Source organism: Salmo salar, chromosome ssa26 (assembly GCF_905237065.1).
Source record: "Salmo salar chromosome ssa26, Ssal_v3.1, whole genome shotgun sequence".
NCBI classification, from domain to species: Eukaryota; Metazoa; Chordata; class Actinopteri; order Salmoniformes; family Salmonidae; genus Salmo; species Salmo salar.
The window spans coordinates 21,316,095-21,338,171 of NC_059467.1; the positions used below are offsets into that span (position 1 = coordinate 21,316,095).

The following is a 22,077-nucleotide window of genomic DNA, read 5'->3' on the forward strand; positions in this document are numbered from 1 at the left end:
AGTAAACTGTCTGGCCAGGTGTTGCATTATTTTCACTGTTTAAAAGATCAATCTGTTCTTCAGTTTTAATTATAATTTATTCCTTTACAATACAGATCCATTTTGATTAACTTCCCAATGGCTCGTGCCAATGGTCAAGATGGTTCTGTTCAGTGCATTTTGTAAACTAGGATGCTTCTTCAAACTCGTCCTTGAGATACATGAGTATGGGAAAATCTTTGTGCTTCTTACAAATGTATTCTCATTCTCTTCAGTGTTTTGCGTTCAGTGCCTTTGATAAACTAGGATGCTTTTTCCAACTCGTCCTTCAGGAACGTGAGTGTGGAATATTTCTGTACTTCTCATAAATCTATTCCCGTCCAAGAATGTGGAGAGCTCCTGAGGACAGAAAAAGATAATACAAATGATTGTAACAGTGAAGGAGCCATTAGTCATTATTAGTCTTGAATTACAAAATGCAGAGTTTCTAACCATCTCCAGAACATCAAAGAACACCAGGTGGGTTGGCAGCATTGACTTATAAGGAAATGAGGTCCTCAACCAATGATGAGGATCAGCGAAGAATCTCTCAGCTTCATCGACATAGCTCTCGTCTCCTGTGAGATCTGGTGGACATTCTAGGAAACGCATCTTCATTGGACAGTGGATGTGACTACAAAAATAATGTATATTGATTATTTACTGCACTGCCTCAGCTATAAGCTTGTCACAGTTCTTACTCATGCAAATGGAACATTAGTAAATAAGCCCCAAAAAATGTACTGCCTACCTGTAGAAAGGTGTAGAGTGACAGGGCATTAGAAAGAGGACTTCAGGCAGTGGAGGTGTTGAAGGATCGCTGTCGTCACACAGGGTCTGGAGGTGACCTATGACATCCAGTGTGCCTCGCTGGTGAAGCAGACCTGTGTACAGGGCTGGGACTAGGTTGGAGACCAATAAGGCGCATGCGGCAGGCCGTCTCCAGGTTCTCAGATTCACCAAAGCTATCCCTGCAATAAACAAGGACCCCGTGTCGTGTATAGGGTATGACTGTACGTTGCTAGTTTGGTTACTTGCAGTCATTGGAATCTTTCAGGAAATTTTAGCACTCACCACAAAATACCATGCAGAAAGGCAAAACAGGGTAGATGAATCTGAACTCCTTGTGCGCCAGACAACTGCATTGAAAAGAAAAACGTGCAAATTCTGAAATTCCCTATGATTTGAATGGTCTAATATAAAGATGTTTTTGGCCCATAAATTACAGTAAGTGCATTTTACACAACACAGAAAGACAAGAGAAAAAATCCATACCTGTAAACCATTACTGTCCAGACTATTGTTATTAACAATATTCTGTATCTTTTTGAAGCCAGTGTGCATCCATACAGGAAGAAAGGAAGATGAGGGCCAATGACAACCACAAAGCCCTGAGTAAAGTACCAGTGCCATGGATGAGAGCCATAGAACTCAGCCACGTTGTGAAAAACATTAAACTTAAGGAAGTTGTACTGCACCAGGGTCCACTGCAAGAGAAAATGGTTTAAGGAAAGTGTTAATTAACACAGACATTACAGCTTGTGATTTATAATTACCTTTAATTTATTATTTGTTAAACAATGCTTTTCCTACCTTTCCATAGAAAATGCAGTCAATCAGTGTTGAAATCCCAAGAGTTAAAGCCCTATATGAAGGAGAGGCTCATTCAATAATTTAAGAATACATAATGTATGGCATGAAAACCTCACTCTGCAGCTGAGGCACAATGGTCTTTCTCAAATCAAAGCACTCACCCAATGGGAAGGCAAAGGTGAGTTATGAGTTTCAGCTTGTTATCTTCCTGCCAGAAGTGGTAAACCAACAGAGGAAGCCACACAATCAAGGCTGTCGGACGAACAATGACTGCCAAAGCAACCAGGATCAAATATTTTGTACTGCGAAAGAAAACAAGAAAAGTCTGTTTTAAACAGAATGTTATTAATGGAGCGTCATTAAAAGGTATAATTTTTGTAAAGGTATTTTGTAACTTGCCGTGTAGTGGGAAATACTTATAGATGCACAGGAAGTGAAATGGTTTTATGTTTGAGTTGTGTAGAGGTGTAGGTTGTGTAGGTCCAACCTGCTGTGTGTTTTAGAGCCAGGCAGAGGATAGTAATAGAGAGCCAGAGTTGTGAGTGTGGTCTCCATGGTGTTGGTCAGGGTCCTGGTGCAGCAGTACCATGTGAACCAAGAACAGAGCTGGCAGAGGTACTAGTAACAAAAAGAGAGAAAGGCTTTGTCACATGGTTTCAGCCCACATTACCCAGGATTGGAATAAGTGAAAAGGTTATAAGAAACAAAGTAGTCCATGTTTTTTTTACCGTCCATTTGGCAACGTCAGAATGCTCCAGTGATTGGATAAGACAGTAGAGTTTAATATCAGCCAATGCAGAAAGCAGTGCCTGCACAACTCGAGGTAGCCATACCTGCAGAATCCACAATATATACTGTACAGATTTTGACAATGGGGTCACATGCAATGCATTTCGCATCAGCACTATAAATTGCTGCAAAAGATGAAGATGTACTCAATATGACTTACCAAGAGTTGAACTGCGTCACAGGTGAAGAAGTGCAATATCTTATATATAGCTGCAAAGAAGAGAGGGTAGGAGAACCCTCTTATACCTGCTGTCCACTCCCACGTCAAATAGCCATAGGTAAAGTTATTAAGGATTTAGCAGAATACACAGACTTGTCCACAAAAAGGTTATTAGAAGGGTACTGCTTAAAGTTTTATATGATTTTTTTGTTGCAAGGATATTCAAAAACCATAAGATGAGCGACTTCAAGGGACTGCCAGTATTCATCTGGGACAAAGCTGGTCTGGACCAGGAAGCAGTTGATGAGACGAAATACCACAGTGAAGACAGTGAAATGGACCCCCAATACACCTGAGGAGAAGAATAAAAAACAAAAACACGTCAGATATCTATCTCTCCACCAGTTAGGCTGCCTGTGTTAGATGTGCATTGGTAATTACATCCATTATCAACTAGTCATTTGAAAGACTCAAGCATTCTGAAACTGCAAGTACCATTGCATGCTCCTAGATCACCTGTTGCCTACTTCAATTTAATTTGTATTTATTTATTTAACCTTTATTTAACTAGGCAAGTCAGTTAAGAACACATTCTTATTTATGTTGATGTAGCTAGCTAAACTAGCTTTTTTCAAAATAAGCGATGTAAACTTTACTTCCATTCTTTCTTTTATCATCAACAGCAGTTTGACATTTGCTCAGTCTGCTAGAAATATGATAGCTGCTATACCAAACAGGGCACATACTGTACCATTATCAAGAGGACATGTTTCTTCTTTACTATATAGTTGGGATTTTCGTTTCCTCAGTTTAACAGGCTCTGCTTTACTTCCGATATTTAAGCGTGCACGAATCTTTTCCATTACTTAGATAAACTATAACTAACTACATATATTGTAGCTAATTCGAGCAGCACCAAAATCCACGTTAGTTCCGTGTTTGTGCTTGTAGGTAGATGACGTCAGACGTTTCCTAGGAAAGTAAATGCGATTGTCAAGGTATCATTATTGTGTTACATATCGGTGATGTAAAGTTATACAGCTTACAATGTTATCTGTAGCACTTATAGAACATATAATTGATTTAATAAATTATTATATACATTTTATGGGGATGAATCGTACAAGTCCCAAATCGAATTTTAAGTTTATTCTTGTCGTTTATCATGTCCCCTTTCATTCGCCGTAGGTGTTCAACCTTTGTACTCAAACCAAATGTCGCTTTCTATCCAACATTAGTTGTTTAATTGTTGGAATTGCTAGACATTTTGGTCTACACAGACTTCATAAAAGATCGTGGTGAGTTATGTTAAAGCAAGAAAAATTATGAAACCAATATAAGATTTGTGTGTCCTTTGTCTCTCACTAGCTAGCTATGGCTAACGACCCACGGTTTTGTCTAGAGGTGGATACAGCTTTTGTGAAAATTTTGTAGTAGGTTAGAATTTACACAGCAGGTTGGGATAACCAATTAGCATTCGTGTAAGTGTAGTAGAGCAGGATCTGGTTGAGTATGAGTGGAGAGTTCTGCAATGTCACAAAGAATCTGGCATACAACAATTCATGTCATTATTATGTCATATGCTGTATCTAGCTGAGGTTCGCGTTTACATCACTAATGCTGTATCATGCACACAATGTTTTACAAATGCTTACATTTCCTTCTCTGTATATGTAGCAGCTTGGTAATGTCACATGTGATTTAAAATGTTGATTTAAAAAAATCTACAGCACAATTGAGCCCCATGAAGAAAGCTTTGTGTGCTTCCTGTAAAAACTTAATGTACAACATCAGTGTGACAATACAAGGCAAAGCTTTTGGGTAATCTCTTCTATTCTTACAGGATCAACGATGCAAGTGTAGGTGGGACTCCTGATCCAGAGAGAACATGTTTCGACGAAGGATACCCTTTGCACAGATAGCCTTTGCCACTGTGCTAGGAGTTGCTGGGGGAGTTTATATACAGTGGGGAGAACAAGTATTTGATACACTGCCGATTTTGCAGGTTTTCCTACTTACAAAGCATGTAGAGGTCTGTCATTTTTATCATAGGTACACTTCAACTGTGAGAGACGGTATCTAAAACAAAAATCCAGAAAATCACATTGTATGATTTTTAAGTAAATAATTTGCATTTTATTGCATGACATAAGTTTTTGATCACCTACCAACCAGTAAGAATTCCAGCTCTCACAGACCTGTTAGTTTTTCTTTAAGAAGCCCTCCTGTTCTCCACTCATTACCTGTATTAACTGCACCTGTTTGAACTCATTACCTGTATAAAAGACACCTGTCCACACACTCAATCAAACAGACGCCAACCTCTCCACAATGGCCAAGACCAGAGAGCTGTGTAAGGACATCAGGGATAAAATTGTAGACCTGCACAAGGCTGGGATGGGCTACAGGACAATAGGCAAGCAGCTTGGTGAGAAGGCAACAACTGTTGGCGCAATTATTAGAAAATGGAAGAAGTTCAAGATGACGGTCAATCACCCTCGGTCTGGGGCTCCATGCAAGATCTCACCTCGTGGGGCATCAATGATCATGAGGAAGGTGAGGGATCAGCCCAGAACTACACGGCAGGACCTGGTCAATGACCTGAAGAGAGCTGGGACCACAGTCTCAAAGAAAACCATTAGTAACACACTATGCCGTCATGGATTAAAATCCTGCAGCGCACGCAAGGTCCCCCTGCTCAAGCCAGCGCATGTCCAGGCCCGTCTGAAGTTTGCCAATGACCATCTGGATGATCCAGAGGAGGAATGGGAGAAAGTCATGTGGTCTGATGAGACAAAAATAGAGCTTTTTGGTCTAAACTCCACTCGCCGTGTTTGGAGGAAGAAGGATGAGTACAACCCCAAGAACATCATCCCAACCGTGAAGCATGGAGGTGGAAAAAATCATTCTTTGGGGATGCTTTTCTGCAAAGGGGACAGGACGACTGCACCGTATTGAGGGGAGGATGGATGGGGCCATGTATTGCGAGATCTTGGCCAACAACATCCTTCCCTCAGTAAGAGCATTGAAGATGGGTCGTGGCTGGGTCTTCCAGCATGACAACGACCCGAAACACACAGCCAGGGCAACTAAAGAGTGGCTCCGTAAGAAGCATCTCAAGGTCCTGGAGTGGCCTAGCCAGTCTCCAGACCTGAACCCAATAGAAAATCTTTGGAGGGAGCTGAAAGTCCGTATTGCCCAGTGACAGCCCCGAAACCTGAAGGATCTGGAGAAGGTCTGTATGGAGGAGTGGGCCAAAATCCCTGCTGCAGTGTGTGCAAACCTGGTCAAGAACTACAGGAAACGTATGATCTCTGTAATTGCAAACAAAGGTTTCTGTACCAAATATTAAGTTCTGCTTTTCTGATGTATCAAATACTTGTCATGCAATAAAATGCAAATAATTTACTTAAAAATCATACAATGTGATTTTCTGGATTTTTGTTTTAGATTCCGTCTCTCACAGTTGAAGTGTACCTATGATAAAAATTACAGCCCTCTACATGCTTTGTAAGTAGGAAAATCGGCAGTGTATCAAATACTTGTTCTCCCCACTGTATATTTATATAGACCCATGTTTGTGCCTCAGCACAATAACACTGTTCCAGGGACTTTGAGTCAAACTGAGGACAATTGGATGCCTGAGAGCCAAGGACAGTCTAGAGATGGTAACAATGTGCCTGAGAGTCCTGGACAGTATGAAGTCAATAGAACTGTGTAGGAGAATGTGGGACAGTCAGCGGCTTAAGCAGAAGTGGCCGTCAAGGAATAATTTCAGTTGATTTGTGGTTTGGTGTGTAAATTAGACATGTGAATTAAGTGTCAAATAAAATCCCTTTGGCTACTGAAAGATCTCACAAATCCAGTAATGTCTGCAGGGTTGGGTAGGTTACTTTCTAAATGTAATCCGTTAGTTACTAGTTACGTGTCCAATTGTAATCAGTGACGTAACTTTTGGATTTCCCAAACTCAGTAACATAATCTGATTCCATTCCGTTTAAGATTACTTTCCCCTTACGAGGCATTAGAAGAAGACAAATGTATGTTACCAATTGAACGACATCTATTGCAGGATAAATTAATGTTAAAGTTTACATAGCTGGCCATATATGGATGTTACATTTTACTTTATGGGTTGGTTATGTAGGCTTCTTCTAACCCATCACTTTCTACTACATATAATAATACAATGAAATTATATCTTTACATTAAAAACCAAAGTCTATCAGAAATCCAGTCATTCCAATAAATGTTATACCCCTTGATCTTCAAGAATAGGACTTGGAAGTATAAATTAGCCAAATTGTTTTACCTGAGCAAGACCCCAAAACGAAGGACTTATTAGCCAGCCCTACTCTGTTTATGATTTTGTCGTCATGGAGAACTGATTGGGCTCATTGATTCGAGTTGAAAAAGAAAATCTGCGCTCCTAGAATGGCATGCTTTGAGCACTACTGAAAAGTGCTATGTTCATGGAAAAAATGAATGTCATATGCTGCATTTGCTATAGGCCTATTGTTTACCTTTTTGTTGGTGACACTTTATCTTGATAATATGCAGCAGTTTAAAGGGCAAATCAACAGATGAAACAATAACAAAACAGTCGCCCTGCCTCTGTTTTGGTAAAAAGCTGAGGGATGGATCTGGAGAAATGTAACCACTCTCAGATTAATAGACAGAGCTATGGATGCACGGACTGACCAAAAATAAAAATGATAGTTTTAACCATGTTATGTTATGAGGCTATACAGTGTTTGTTTACATTGACAATGTTTACAAACACTGGAGTAAAACAAGCTTATATTTTGGGTTCTCATTGAGTGTGACAGTTAAACTAAGCTCATGAGGCATTTATAAATGATACTCTTCAAGAATCACTGGAGATGTGTGTGTATATATATATATATATATATATATATACATCAATTTTTGGACTTACATCCATTTTTGGACTTATATATATATATAAGTCCAAAAATGGATGTATCAACTACAGATTGCCCCTTTTTAAGTCTATCAAAAGTGTGCGAGCTTGAAAATGTGTCCATTTAGGCCTATGATTATTTATTTTTTATCAGCATGAATTAGATTGAGCAATACAAAATAAAAACTTTTAGTCGCAAGAGTGCATTTTTCACTGGCTGTCCACTGGTTTCAAAAACAATGATTGATAGGCAACTTCTTGAATTCCACTATTATTGGGTTCAAATACAGATTTAGATTTGTTTACAAGTATCCACAACAACCACAATATGTAAGGCGCAAATAGCTAAATGAGAGAGCAGCAGTGTGATTCACATCAATGTGCTATGTAGATATCAATAATAAGTGATATCCGTATTGCCGTAGACTACACCACTGCTGTCATCCTTACCTCCAAGTGTTTATTCAAATTGGATAATCTTTGAATGCTGACAGCAGTCGCACCTTTGGAAGACATAGTTTGGACTGTAGCCTACAAAATCTGATTCCTGCTCTTTTCCCGCGATCCATGAAACACATTTGGTGTGTCATCATAGTGGTCTCTGACTTGTGGTCAGATTCGCTCAGGTGGAACAAACTTCAATTTGCTCCATTTTTCAATGCTGATTTGAATGTCTTTCTGAAAATGTTCATGAATTTAAAAGTAATCATCTAGTTTTTCAAAAGTATCTGTAATCTGATTACAATATTTTTGCTGGTAACGGATTACAGTTACCGTTTTTTGTAATCCCTTAATTCATTACATTTTGGTACACCAGAATTACATCATTATTTTCAAATGAAACGGTGCGTTTGCCTTGCAGCATTGCGTTGCAGAGGCATTTGCAGTGCGTTCGGTGTGGTGCATAAATTGGATTTATCAACATATGCGTCAAACTGTATGTAAACGGCTTGACAGAAATGGTAGCAAAAGATGAATGTTGAATTTTTGTTGCATACATATCCATATGATGCTGCATACTATTTTGGCAATGACCTGTTGGTGTGTTCGAAGTGACACACAGGGTTGGGAAGTAATGCTTAGAACACACCGACAGTGTTTTACGCAAAATAGTATGCAGCATCATCAGGATATGTATGCAACAAAAGTTCAACATTCACCTTCTGCTACAATTTCTGTCAAGCCTTTGACGCATACGTTAGATAAATCCAACGTATGCACAACAACTGCCTCTGCAGCGCAATGCTGCAAGGCAAACGCAGCGTTTCATTGGAAAAGTATGTAATTATGGTGTACCAAAATGCAAATACGCTGTGGGTGTGATCGAAGCGTAGTTCCAAAAGAATACTCCTGCGCGGGAAGGGTCGTTTTCCGTTCAGAACTCCCACTGAGGTCTATTACTGTTTGGCGAGAGAGGGAGGGGCTGGCTCACTGCAACTGGACGGGAAGTGATGTTACATTGATTGTGAAGAGGGTTAATGCAACAAATGGATCGAAAGGACTTAGTAAACCCAATTTAGTGAGTTTCTTTTTTGTTAATCAACCAATTGTCATCGCTTTTGAGAGGGCGCTTCTACACGAAACACCAATAAGAAAGTGACGCATATACGCTGGTAAGTTGAATTTCTCGAAATAAAGTTAGCGTAATAAAGTGTGTCTCGGCATATGGAGCTGTTTAGCGGACTTGTTTCTATCGACAGCTATAACTGCAACATGTTACATTTTTTTCAGGACGGGGTTACTTTATCGTATAACGACCACCTGCATTTCCACTGAGCTGAGGCTGCAGTGAAACTAAGTTATTTCCTGCTCACATTTACTACGCCTACTTGAAGCCAAGGCTACTGAAAGTGCAATGACATTTTTTGTTTTTGTTTTTACATAATGCGATGTGTCCGGTTTTATAGTTGTCTTGAAGTGAACTCTTAAATTGGATACACCTACGTTGTAACACAGGATAGGCTACGTGTAGCCTGTACTTAATAGGGTAGGAATGCTACACTTTCATTGGGAATTGAAGTAACATTTTCCTGATCACATTAGTTTTAACCTTATACTGCAATGGGCTAAATCAGGGTCACAGTGTTTGGTAGTCTAAAACAAATCTACTTTAAAACAAATGAGTACACCTCACACACATGGTTATGGGCTTTCAAAAAAATAAGAGACTGTACCATGTCAGATATAGAGTTAAAATGTTGAGTTTACTTCCCAATATTATACTTTCTATACATCACAGAAGACTGGTAACAAAACCGTCTGACATAGAAACAATCGGATTTCGGTGTTAATTGTTTAAAATGTTAATTAATTATGAAAAATATGAATAACATTCCACCCATGAGGCAACTTGACTGTCGGAAAGGTTTTAAGCAAAGCATTCTGGCATCAGTGAGAACGGTAAGACTTATCTCCTGGTGGTATACGTGGCTTTCTCTACGTTGTCTTGTTGTGTATCAATGTAATTATTTATTTGATCACAGTTTGAGAGCGCAATACCATTTGGTATAGTAGGCTTATATAACCTACACAGGTCTATGCCAATTTGAACTAGCAAATCGTTTTTCTCATAACAATATATAAAAACAAGGTGACGTCATCAGAGTTGAACGTAGCACACCTTACAGTATTTAATAGTTTTCCCTCCCTCTTTGTTCCAGTGGAAGGAATAATGAAGAGGGAAACTGTTCAAGTGTAATGGGACCTCATAATTACAACCCTTGTATTGGGTACATTTATCTAGGTTTATCTACCCATAAACCTGCATCCATTTGACTGGTGAAACATCACAAGGTGTCTACCTCACTAACTTGGTATGGTATCTTAAGGATACCAGTCTGGCATTTTGTCTGGAGACATGCCATGCAGAAAAAACATCAGCTCAGACCAAACTAAAAATGGAAACGTTTTTAATTAGGTGTATGTCTTTGTGTTAATACATTTTTATTTTCTCAAGGTTTAAACACATTCTGGACATGATAAACCAATTTATTCCAAATTAACTTTTAGATCGTCTTTAGTTTACTTTACATCTGTCAGCTATTCAAGGATAGACGTCTGTCTAGTCTGAGATTTGAGAAATTGAGTTTGTGAACAAACTGTGAGATATGGTTATTAAACAGGGTCAATGATGGAGTAAAACATGACCAGTCACGACAACCACATGATGACCAACTGTGTTGGGGGTTATTAGATGTTGTTTTAAGTTTCATGTAGGGTTTGTGTCAGCTAATCAATTGTTTTCTTCTTCTGTGTGTCCGCGCCTGCGTGTGTGTGCACGCAGGTATGTGTGTTTTCTGAAATGTTTCTAATGATAACCGCAAACATCATCAGATAATATTTTTGGTCCTATTTCACACATGCACAAGTGTGTTTTTAAATATCCCAACTCCACCTGAAGACACCCTTGGCGAGTGGGGTCATGGCCAGGGTCACCATTGTCCAACGCCCCTGGAACAATAAGGCTTAAATGTCTTCAAACTAGCAACCTTTCGGTTACTGGACCAACGCCATAAACCACTAGGCTAGCCGCTGCCCATAATAATCTGTAAACCACTTCTCATCATCAGAATAATCTCTCTTGACCTTCACTTACAGATATATATAACATATTCATACTCAGAATGTTACAAAATAGTGCTTCCATCCCTGAACATGATGAAACCTGATGATATTTCAGATGCATATTGGCAAGTCATTCTGTCAAGACATATCTGAGATGAGTGCTGTAGTATTGTGGTGCTGCAACACCCTTCATCTTGTGCAGTTTAAGTTCATGTCATCTGCATATCCGCCTCCTCCTTCGAGGAGTTCGCCATTATAGTTGGCCAACTGCCCAGGGTGGGTACTTCAGCTCTGCTGCTCTCAGAATGTCTCAAAGGCTTTGTTCTACTTGCTGGCACAATCTGAGTTGCCATTCCTCCAACTAGTGTGAAATTCGCACCACCAGAGAACAGGGCTTTGCCTAAAGCCTTCTCTTTTAATCACTTTCACTTGAAGTTTAGGAAAGTAAACATACAATAACAACTTTGAAACACCTTTTGGGAAGAAGACTTTAGCTGATCCTTGTTTGTGTACGAGCTCAGTTTGGATCTTCTGTTTTAGAAATGGGCAGGGGTAGCGATGTGAATCAAATCATTTGTGAAGTATGAGCAAATTCATGAACAAATGTGTAGGGATTCTGAATGAATGTTTACCAGATATCAGTGATAGGCAGTGAGGTAGAACTAGCCAGTCAGTGCATAGCTGGGATTTCACTAAAAAATACGTGCAGAAGGCCTACTCAAGATACTCTAATGTCTAACTTGCAAGGTTGTATTTCACACCTTAAAATATTTCATACTGCAGTCACCATAGTGGGCTTCCTCAAACAACCTTATTTTGCTGCACATCTGCAACACATGTAATCACAGCTGTTCAGGTTTCCTTGTAGAAGCTGTGATAAGATTTAGTCTCATGACATTTCATAAAATGTGTTAATTTGTATTTATTTTTTAAACCACTTTCTTTGTCCTATGCTACCTATTTTTCCAAGCCTACTACTTGTTATCCCACTATTAAAAAAAGAAGTAAAAAAATGAATTTAGCATAATTAGATTGTTTTTGTTAATTCTCAACAGGCTGTAGCTTAGGGAAGGGTAGGCAGTTCAATGATACAGTGCCTAGTGAAAGTCTACACATCCCTTGCACAGTCTTCACATTTTGCGGCCTTAAAATGAAAGGAATTAAATTAGATTTTTTCCCCCCCTACCGATCTACACAATCTTTTCCACGTTTTTAAAGTAAATACAAATTATTAAACATTTTCCAAATTGTAAAAAAAGATGTATTGATTGCGTATGTCTTCACACACCAGAGTTAATGCTTGGCAGAAGTCCCTTTGGCAGCCATTACAGCTGTGAATAAGATTCTACCAACTTTACCCAACTCTTATGGCATCATACCTGTAACTGCCAAAATAATGAAAACACTTGCGTAAATAAGGGATACAAAGTATTGAAAGCAGGTGATTCCACACAGGTGTGGTTCCTGAGATAATTAAGCAATTAACATCCCATCATGCTTAGGATCATGTATAAAAATGCTGGGCAGGCCCCAATGTTTTCTATTGAGTTGGTACAGTTATAATTTTTCTTTCACTTTGAGAATGTGGAGTAGGTTGTGTAGACCGGTAAGATGTTTTAAACATTTGTTATTCCTTCTTAGATTTTTTTTTTTTAAGTAGCTAATTGTGAAGACCGTGCAAAGGGTCTGTAGACTTTCACTAGGGACTGTAAGTCTTTGGCCTACATGATTAGCGTCCTCTGTAGCAGCCTGCTTTCACATGAACTTTTGCAGTTAATCTGATTACCATTGGGGGCGACTGGTGCCACCTCAGTGATCCTAACCTATGAAAGAGCAGGGCTGCCCGCAAGCCTGGGGGCCTGTTTCTCTGGAGAAAGCCTCTGTGAATGTGTCCCTGCTGGTCAGATGGTGTACACTTATACCAGCATGAACTGCCTGGCGACCAAGAGATTTGAGACATATCATTTACTTGTACAATAACAGTTTACTGTCTTTTTTGCTTTGACGAGGTCAATCGATTAGGGTGTGCAGTGAACCTAATAAGTCGGTCCATATACAAGCCTTTAGAATGTAAGCTGTGAGGCTGAAGATGGGGTGCTGCTAGTCCAGTCACAGTGTGTTCATCACAGAACTTGATTTTGCTCCAGACTTTTAAACAGCTTATTGCTCAGGATGAGAGTTTTAGTGCTGGACAGAGTGAAATAATGCCCTTTCATACCTTGGTCATATGATGGGCTCTGCTTTCAGTGGGAATCACATCCAGCCTGTTCCCTTGAATATAATTTGATGGATACCTGTATTCGGCTCATCTTATGTCCACCACATTCTTTCTCATTCACAGGCCTCAACTCCCTACCTATGATATAATAACTCTGTAGTAATGCATGGCACTATAGCTTTGTGTAATACATATTTTGTATCTATAAAAAACACACAGATTAATAATGATTTATTTACATAAACTATTTATGGACCAGGACCGATCATGCCAGTGAAAATTCCAGATGCCCAGACAAAGCTCAATACAATTTGAACTCAATTTTGTCAACTCAATGGAAGAACTTGTTTTTCTTGTGAATTTTTACAGGCCGTTGATCAATTGCGTAATTCTTAGTCTTATTTGCCTAATTACCCCCAATTAATCCTCTCGTGTAGAGTTTCAATCTGTAACAGTTGCCCCAAATAGGAGATTATCCACTTTTACCAAGCAAACAGTTCACTGCGGATGGGGTTATAGCAGGATCTATGTTTGAGTATTTCCTTACTGAACATGCGTGGAGGCGAATGTAGTTTCTTTCTTTCGCATAACACATTTGTGTTTCCTGTTACTATGTCAGCATACTTACATGACCATGAGAGCTGTAGGCTAGACTCTCAAGACAGACATAGGTCTAAAACTTTTGTCCTCGGGTCAACTATTTCGTAGGCACTACCCTGGTAGCAAAAGGCACTGGGAACCAAAATCATGGGCATTAATATGGAGTTGACCCCCCCCCCTGCTGCTTAACAGCCTCCACTCTTCTGGGAAGGCTTTCCACTAGATGTTGGAATGGAACATTGCTGCAGGGACTTGCTTCCATTCAGCCACAAGAGCATTAGTGAGCTCAGGCACTGATGTTGGGCGATTAGGCCTGGCTCAGTCGGCGTTCCAATTCATCCCAAATGTATTCGATGGGGTTTAGGTCGTGGCTCTGTGCAGGCCAGTCAAGTTCTTCCACACACGATCTCGACAAACCATTTCTGTATGGACCTCGCTTTGTACACGAGGGCATTGTCATACTAAAACAGGAAGAGCCTTACCCAAACTGTTGCCACAAAGTTGGAACCACAGAATCGTCTAGAATGTCATCGTAAGCTGTAGCGTTAAGATTTCCCTTCACTGAAACTAAGGGGCATAGCCCAAACCATGAAAAACAACCCCAGACCATTATTCCCCCTCCACCAAACTTTACAATTGGACCTATGCATTGGGGCAGGTAGCGTTCTCCTGGCATCCGCCAAACCCGTATTCGTCTGACGGACTGCCAGATGGTGAAGCTTGATTCATCACTCCAGAGAATGTGTTTCTACTGCTCCAGAGTCCAATGGCGGCAAGCTGTACACCACTCCAGCCGACGCTTGGCATTGTGCATGGTGATCTTAGGCTTGTGTGTGGCTGCTCTGCCATGGAAACCCATTTCATGAAGCTCCCAACGTTGCTTCCAGAGACAGTTTGGAACTCGGTAATGAGTGTTAAAAGGACAGACTATTTTTACGGTCCCGTTCTTTGAGCTTGTGTGGCCTACCACTTCGCGGCTGGGTCATTGTTGCTCCTAGGTGTTTCCACTTCACAATAACAGCACTTATAGTTGACCGGGCAGCTCTAGCAGGGCAGAAATCTGATAAACTGACTTGTTGGAATGGTGGAATTCTATGACGGGTTCATGTTGAAAGTCACTGAGCTCTTCAGTAAGGTCATTCTACTGCCAATGTTTGTTTATGGAGATTACATGGCTGTGTGCTCGATTTTATACACCTGTCAGCAACGGGTGTGGCTGAAATGGCTGTATCCACTAATTTGAAGGGGTGTCCACATACTTTTGTATGTAGTGTAGTTTACAAATTATTATCTACAGTCTCGTTTGAGCACAGTTTTTACATTGCTTTCTTCAATGTTTGGTGTTGTCTGGTTTTCAGGTCTGAAATAAGCACTCACTATGTCTGATGGGGACTATGATTACCTCATCAAATTCCTAGCCCTTGGTGATTCTGGAGTGGGGAAAACCAGCTTTCTGTACCAGTACACAGACAAAAAGTTTAACTCAAAATTCATCACTACAGTGGGCATTGATTTCAGAGAAAAACGAGTGGTAAGTTGATTGCCCTAGTCATACAATTTGTCACTTATTGTGTCTGTGTGTGTGTGTCCGTGTGTGTGTCCGTGTGTGAAAACCATGAATTTTATTATTTACATACAGGTACTCCCCTACCACCCGTAGTGACTAATTAGTATGCTGCTTGGTTGAAAGAGTTAACATTTGAAATAGCCAATTATTCCATTCCATGTGAACGTTTTTTATAGTGCAGGTTTTACTGTTGACCATGGAAAGTAAGTAGTAGCTTTAAAAGCATTACTCCTCATAGTAAAGAGAGAGAGGTAGAACTCTGTTTAGGAATCTGAGGAACTCCCAGACCAGGAAAGGATGACTAATATCACTTGAGTTCAGCAGCACCCTCCTAGAAAATAAACACTTCACACCACATAACCAAACACCAGGGTCATTTAAGCATAATCACTCATGCTGTGTATATTGTAGAGATTATCAGGGCAAACATTTTCCATCTAAATGTTTAGGTTCACTTTGGGTTGCAAGATAGTATATGTAGGATGACCAATAGGAAAGTATATTTTTAGGGCCTCATAGCCAGAGTGACCTCACACTGCTTTATATGGGTATGGGTATAATAACGCTCTCTCTGTCTGACAGGTATACAAATCAAATGGTCCAGAAGGGGCAGCAGGCAGAGGACAGAGGATTCATGTTCAGCTGTGGGACACGGCGGGGCAGGAGAGGTAAGCCAATCCAAAACTCATCTCCCACTGACACTCTTGCTCAAGCCCTCACTGGCTCTCAGGTAGTTGTTGGCAGCTTTCAAATGCTAACTTTCTCCAAGCTGAATTAAACTCTGTACAAGGTGTTTTTTCTTGTGTGGTGTCAGGTTTCGGAGTTTGACAACAGCTTTCTTCCGAGATGCGATGGGCTTCCTCCTCCTCTTTGACCTCACCAATGAGCAGAGTTTCCTTAATGTCAGAAATTGGATGAGTAAGTCTTCTGTGGTTGTCAGAATCTACATGTACAATCTCATGTTGACTTCCAAAGAAATGTGCAGTGTCTTAACCACTATCTTTCAATCACGACTGGTGGGCTGATGACGGGCTTATTCTCTTTTTCAGGTCAATTACAGATGCACGCTTACTGCGAGAATCCAGACATTGTACTCTGTGGCAACAAGTGTGACCTGCAGGAGCAGAGGGCAGTCCGTGAAGATGAGGCCCGTGAGTTGGCAGATAAGTATGGGTATGTGTCCCTTACCTATGACTAACCCTCCCTGAAACATTTGCCAAGAAGGCAGTGGCCGATGTGTGTTTACTCAAGGCTGTGCAGGGGAATCTCGAACGATACTAAACGTTAGGCTAGGTTGGTCCTTCTAGAAAGGCAAATATTTACACACATATATCAAGTATCCTGCTTGTGGCTTGAAATTACACATTTAATGAATATAAAGGGATTAGATATTGACCTCCTATGTTTTACTAAAACTAACAAATGCACCATATTTGGGGTCAAACACCATGCCGTAAGAGACTATGGGCTCTATTTTAACAAGCCGAACGCAATAGTAAATATAAGCGCTGGCGGTAGCTCTGTAGGTCGAGGGGTGTGTCAGTAATATTTTTGCTGTTTTCACAGCCGTTATTATGAGCGCAATAGCTGGAGGTGGCGCAAAATGGCCATTTATTTTTTTATGAATAAACAAGTTGTAGGTGGGAGGAAGACTTGACCACTCACTGGCCAATCAAGGTTGCATGTGTTCTGTAGGTTATTGAAGGTCTTTGCATTGTCATCAACTCCAATTTGGCTGGGGGCACGGAATATTCTGTCCTAGACCATTCTAGATTGATAATACAGTTTATTCAATAGCATAGGCTACGGTAATAAGTGATAACAAGAGTTTAAAAAAAACATCCAGTGTTTGCTCTATCTGGAGTGTTGACAGTCAACATTGTTATAATTGGCTTCAATCAGTATAGGCCTTTTGGATATCATACTTAAAAAATAGTCTGCCTTAAATTGTATTGTTTGTGAGGCACATTCTCATTAAGAAAGATACAGCCTAGGCCTACCGTTGATACTGCATAATAGGACTGAATCGTTTAAATACATTTGGAGGAGTGTCTTTTTGAAAGTAACAGCAAATCAATACAAAAAGTATATGGGGAACACTAAAGCACATATCTCTTGTTCCATGTGCATATGGGCAATGTGTGTCACTGCTGGATAGGCTGTGCTTCCGGTGTCAAAATCCATGCCGTATCCAACCGCGTTACCTACGGCCAGCTTTCGGTTTCTCTTAAATATCTCCACCAGTACTGAAATTGCCAATTTGGTGCATGTTTTTAAGGACACAACTTGGATATTGCCACCCCTCCCACCTCATCGCAAGAGAGCTCATACGACAGGTAAATTGCCAATCCTGGCACTAGGGTTTGAAAATAGAACAGCACCGGCTTTAACAGGTCTAAAATGCAAATGAGCGTGGGTTTTGACAATTGCACGAGCTTAAGGCCAGCCGAAAATAGAGCCCCCAGTGCTTAGAGTTATGATCATGTTATGTTCAAAGGCTGTTATGGTGAGCTGAATGGCCATCTTGTGTGCGGAAAATATCTAAGTGACAACAAATTTAGGATGGGTAATCAGATTTACATAGCCCAGTAATAATGTTATTGCCGAATATTATACAGATAGCCATCTGAATCTCCTAACTCAACAAAAGAGTCTGAAGTCTCTCTTCCAGACGCACATCATATTGAGTTGTCATGGTTGACTAGATACGACTCAAATCAGATTGTTAAAGTGTTCATATTTTTTTACGTTATGTGAACCGATGACTCCACCAGTCTGAAATCCAATGTGGTTTTTAGAGAGCCATGGTCCTCTACTATTTCAAAGATGCATCTTCCACTGCTATAGCACAAGTGCAGGTTTCATGACGAAAACAAAGGACACCCAAACAATTCATTTTTTTCAACCTTGATTTCTTTTCAACTGCTGAGAACTATATTCTGTCTTAGTGTAAAGCTTCCAGTTATATCCAAACTTATTCAGGTTGTAGGTAGATAGTTTGCCTCATTCAGAGATGTATCAGTCAATGTTAATCTTATAATCTGTTGCTCTCCTTCCTGTGCAGAATCCCTTACTTTGAAACAAGTGCAGCTAACGGGCAGTTTGTTAGCCAGGCTGTGGATGTCCTGCTGGACCTCATCATGAAGAGGATGGAGCGCTGCGTGGACAAGTCCTGGATCCCTGATGGAACCGTGCGATCAAACGGACACAGTGGTCACACAGACATCACAGAGCCCAAGACCCAGGAGAAGGGCAAATGTGCTTGTTAGGGTCCACATACAGATAATGGTTACACCTTCAGTGATGTTTTGGTAGGACAGGGCTCTATGGCATGTGATGAAAGGCATGTAACATTTGTAAATCAATGGTGTCATAGGAAGTTTTGGCAAGGTTGGGGGGTGGGGGGTGTGTGTGTATGACGTGCAAAGCTGAAAGTAACCACTAACCCCTGCCAAATGTACCAGAGCATTATTATGTTTTGTTAATTTGATTATGCCATTTGGAGTGGTGCCTCTCCATTCACTTGTCAATACAGTGTCAATTAAGTGCCTTTTGTGTTTTCATTTCAGATAATATTATATGTATTTTACGTTGTAAAACAAAAGTGTATTGTAACTATTTTCTAAGATCCAGTAGAAAAGTGAGAAGCCACTGAAAGTTGTATTAGTTGAGAACACTTCCCTGTTTATTAAAAGGGAACCCATTCTTATTACATTGAACTTTTTGACACAGGATATTTTTGTCACAATACACTTCCATTTATTCTTGTACAATGTTAAAGTCCTGAGCACATGCAATCTAGTGAATATAGTGATTTATTGAGTAGGCCTGCTCTAGTATCTGAGTAGCAGAGTCATTTGGTGTCTTTCTTTTTATCACGATGTCGGGATCTTGGGTCTATCAGTAATGTTTGAGGTTCCACGTAAATCAATGCTGATTTTGTTCATATCATACAATCTGCTGTATTCTGTCAAACACTGTTTTTATGCCAAATATGTTACCAAATCCTTTATTCCAGAAAATAAATATATTTATTTAAAGCTCTGTCTCTATTGTCACCTTGGCTACCTCTGAAACTATATTATTATTTAGTGGCAATCTTGTTCTAGTCAATATGTAACATAGTGAAAACATTTTTACAAACAGAATCTGCATTTCCAAGCTTTAAGGTTTAGAAACTTCTCTAGTTACACACTAGGGGGCAGTTTGTAACGATGAAAATATAGGTATTTACCGGAAATAGTACATCGTAACTTCCTTTTAAAATCCTGCCACTCGCATTCCACCACGGATAACACATGGGCAATAAATAATCCAGAAATCTAACGATGCGAATTGAAAAATGTTACTTTTGCTCGGGACCTGTGTATCCCGGGCACGGTACGATGTTTGTGCGGAACGATTGCAAGGTATGATTTTTTTTTTTGTGTCCTACTTTCTGGATTGATGGCTTCCATGCTAATATGTTAGCTGTTTTGCTAACTTCCTACTGTAGCTAGCTAGCTTGTTTTGTCTGCTGGGATGTTTTTTTTCTTCCAAATGTCTGTAGCTATGTAACAACAGACCGTATAAGCCCAGGTGCCCAACTATGCCATAGATAACCTATTTGTTTTTCACCTCTTAGCTGTCTTTCAACGTTTTAGTGCAGTTTCATAGCCAGCCAGGCCTGTTATTGTTGCCAAGTGAAGTCTGTCTCACTCAGCAGTGAAGGAGATATTGGCTTTGCTAAAGCTGTAGTAGTGTTGTTTCCTGTACATTGACCAGACATAGACCAGTTCTTGTTGCTGCTACCATGAGTATAAATTAAGTAATGACTAAAATGTCTTCTCAGACGTTCAGGTTTTGTAAATCAAAATGCCTCAAAAACTTCAAGAAGAAGCGTAACCCAAGAAAGACCAGATGGACCAAGGCTTTCAGGAAAGCATCTGGCAAGGAATTGACAGTGGTGAGTTCCCACATTCACCCATGCAAGTTGTAGAAAGTGATATGATTGATAAACCATCATAAACGATTTGCCCCTGAGTCTCTGACTGAATTATTTCCAACACAGGATAACTGCCTGGAGTTCGAGAAGCGCAGAAATGTGGCCGTCAAATACCAGAGGGAATTGTGGAGCAAGACAGGTACTTGTTATGGCTAAAGTCCAGGGGTGTATTTATTAGTGCAAACCGTAGTGAAACGTGTTGCAATGAAAATTAGTGTTTCTTATTGGACAAGTCAGGGCTGTATTCAGTACTTCCTGCAATGGAAACGGTTTACCGTTTTAAGAACCAAACAAAAAGAATGAAACCGGGATGGACCTACCTCAATTTCTCCAATATAAATTCTAGTTTTTGTTGCAAATCGTTTTCCGCTTGGAGTAAACAGTTTCTGATCCAAAATGTTTCGCAACAGACTTAATTTACATTTTGCAACACAATCGGGTGTAATGAATACACCCCTGATAGGTGCCTCTGCTTCGGCTCATTTGGTTCTTACTAATTACATCCCTGCCCTCACTTTCATCTTTCAATTGTTTTCATACTCTATTCAAGTCAATTCTCACATGACAGATTGAGATCATGCCCTCCGCACATTTAAATGACAAACGTTACAGTACATTCCATGATGGTGTATGTTACTACTATAGCATAACATCAAGACAACGGTAGCTAACTTATAAGGTTTTGTTAATAGCCTTGTTGATCTGTTAAATCCAACTAATTTTGTTATTTTCAGTGGAGGCAATGAGGAAGGTGGAAGGAATAAAACGGAAACGACAGGCACAGTTCATCTTCAACAGGTGAGCCCTAGCTTTCCCCCCACAGATAAGAGCCTGGCTCAATTTGAAATTGTTGGCCACACTAGGAAGGCATGGGACTTCCAACTTTATAATGGTAATATTAGTATTCTGTAGAGTGAGTTAAACTTTAATTGCACAGTCCCTGCTTCATAACATTACTATGAGTTAGAGGAAAATAACTAGGCTAACATAAGGCCAGTTTCGCCAAGTATTGGAGTCTGATATGCCTTTAAGCACTGTTTTCAAATTGATTTTGCCATATTTCCTCTATCCCTTTCTTGATCAGACTGAAGAAGGGCAAGCAGTTAGAAAAGGAGGAAGCCATCAGCGAAGTGAAGAAGAACATTCACCTCATCAAAGCCCCACATGCAGGTGAGTTCACTGATTTCCCTTGTTGCTGTTAGTATTTTACATTGTATGTGTGTGTATGTATGTTATATATATATATATATATATATATAAATAATTTGAGAAATTATGTGATGGCATTCATTCCACTGAGTTTGCATAATGAAATATAGAATTTTGCTAATCATTTTTTCCCCCCATGTGTAGGCAAAGCCAAGGTTATGGAGGAGAAGATGGTGCAGAAGTTACAAGAAGATGTGGAAATGGGTGACAATTAGCTAGTCCTTATTGGGGCTCTGCTGAAATGGAGACCTACAAAGCAACCACTGGCTCTATTCATAACATCAATAGACTTTCCTTTACCATAATCTGGACAACTTTCTGGGAAGAAACAAGCATGTATAGCACTGTAACCCAGTGCAGTTATGGGGTGCTAACACAATATTAAACACTTTGAAAATAATTTCGGGGTGTGTTGTCAAATGACGGATTTAATCAAGTATTGTGTCCTGAC

General features: G+C 40.0%; 3 protein-coding genes and 1 long non-coding RNA gene across 6 annotated transcripts; 3 read left to right on the forward strand and 1 right to left on the reverse strand.

Moving 5' to 3' along the window:
* Positions 1-58: 58 nt before the first annotated feature.
* pigb (phosphatidylinositol glycan anchor biosynthesis, class B) lies at positions 59-3,519 on the reverse strand. 2 transcript variants are annotated; one of them, XM_014175814.2, is made up of 12 exons: positions 3,312-3,519; positions 2,783-2,912; positions 2,561-2,678; positions 2,340-2,444; positions 2,099-2,229; positions 1,773-1,913; positions 1,612-1,663; positions 1,294-1,505; positions 1,093-1,157; positions 770-989; positions 472-652; positions 59-378 (listed from the first exon to the last, which is right to left on the reverse strand). In XM_014175814.2, exons 1-12 carry the CDS (start codon positions 3,421-3,423, stop codon positions 265-267), a joined length of 1,581 nt encoding a protein of 526 aa, XP_014031289.1. In that variant the 5' UTR covers positions 3,424-3,519; the 3' UTR covers positions 59-264. The 2 variants fall into 2 exon arrangements, with proteins under 2 accessions (XP_014031289.1, XP_014031290.1); XM_014175815.2 differs by lacking the exon at positions 59-378 and having other exon boundaries at positions 472-617.
* On the forward strand, positions 3,500-4,675 carry LOC106587429 (uncharacterized). The gene is made up of 3 exons (XR_001324443.2): positions 3,500-3,558; positions 3,749-3,858; positions 4,404-4,675. It is a non-coding gene; the product is annotated as an uncharacterized lncRNA (long non-coding RNA).
* Positions 4,676-8,820: 4,145 nt separating this feature from the next.
* Positions 8,821-19,473, forward strand: LOC106587426 (ras-related protein Rab-27A). 2 transcript variants are annotated; one of them, XM_045708898.1, is made up of 6 exons: positions 8,821-9,097; positions 15,225-15,397; positions 16,016-16,101; positions 16,224-16,351; positions 16,483-16,606; positions 18,498-19,473. In XM_045708898.1, the coding sequence occupies exons 2-6, from the start codon at positions 15,245-15,247 to the stop codon at positions 18,700-18,702; spliced, it is 696 nt and encodes a 231-aa protein (XP_045564854.1). In that variant the 5' UTR covers positions 8,821-9,097; positions 15,225-15,244; the 3' UTR covers positions 18,703-19,473. The 2 variants fall into 2 exon arrangements, with proteins under 2 accessions (XP_045564854.1, XP_014031279.1); XM_014175804.2 differs by having other exon boundaries at positions 8,822-9,097; positions 16,248-16,351.
* A 184-nt stretch (positions 19,474-19,657) lies between these two features.
* LOC106587425 (probable ribosome biogenesis protein RLP24) lies at positions 19,658-22,026 on the forward strand. The gene is made up of 6 exons (XM_014175803.2): positions 19,658-19,842; positions 20,265-20,378; positions 20,484-20,556; positions 21,152-21,215; positions 21,502-21,587; positions 21,771-22,026. Exons 1-6 carry the CDS (start codon positions 19,762-19,764, stop codon positions 21,839-21,841), a joined length of 489 nt encoding a protein of 162 aa, XP_014031278.1. The 5' UTR covers positions 19,658-19,761; the 3' UTR covers positions 21,842-22,026.
* Positions 22,027-22,077: the final 51 nt, after the last annotated feature.

Coding starts and splice junctions, on each gene's coding strand:
- pigb (XM_014175814.2), bottom strand. CDS start 3,423: ATGGAAAAGATTCGTGCACGCTTAAATATCGGAAGTAAAGCAGAGCCT. Junction 1,506..1,611: donor ACTGCATTTTCTATGGAAAG/GTAGGAAAAGCA, acceptor TTTCTCTTGCAG/TGGACCCTGGTGCAGTACAA. Junction 1,158..1,293: donor TGGACAGTAATGGTTTACAG/GTATGGATTTTT, acceptor TTTTCAATGCAG/TTGTCTGGCGCACAAGGAGT.
- LOC106587426 (XM_045708898.1), top strand. CDS start 15,245: ATGTCTGATGGGGACTATGATTACCTCATCAAATTCCTAGCCCTTGGT. Junction 15,398..16,015: donor ATTTCAGAGAAAAACGAGTG/GTAAGTTGATTG, acceptor TCTGTCTGACAG/GTATACAAATCAAATGGTCC. Junction 16,102..16,223: donor GACACGGCGGGGCAGGAGAG/GTAAGCCAATCC, acceptor ACTCTGTACAAG/GTGTTTTTTCTTGTGTGGTG.
- LOC106587425 (XM_014175803.2), top strand. CDS start 19,762: ATGCGAATTGAAAAATGTTACTTTTGCTCGGGACCTGTGTATCCCGGG. Junction 19,843..20,264: donor TTGTGCGGAACGATTGCAAG/GTATGATTTTTT, acceptor ATGTCTTCTCAG/ACGTTCAGGTTTTGTAAATC. Junction 20,379..20,483: donor CTGGCAAGGAATTGACAGTG/GTGAGTTCCCAC, acceptor TTTCCAACACAG/GATAACTGCCTGGAGTTCGA.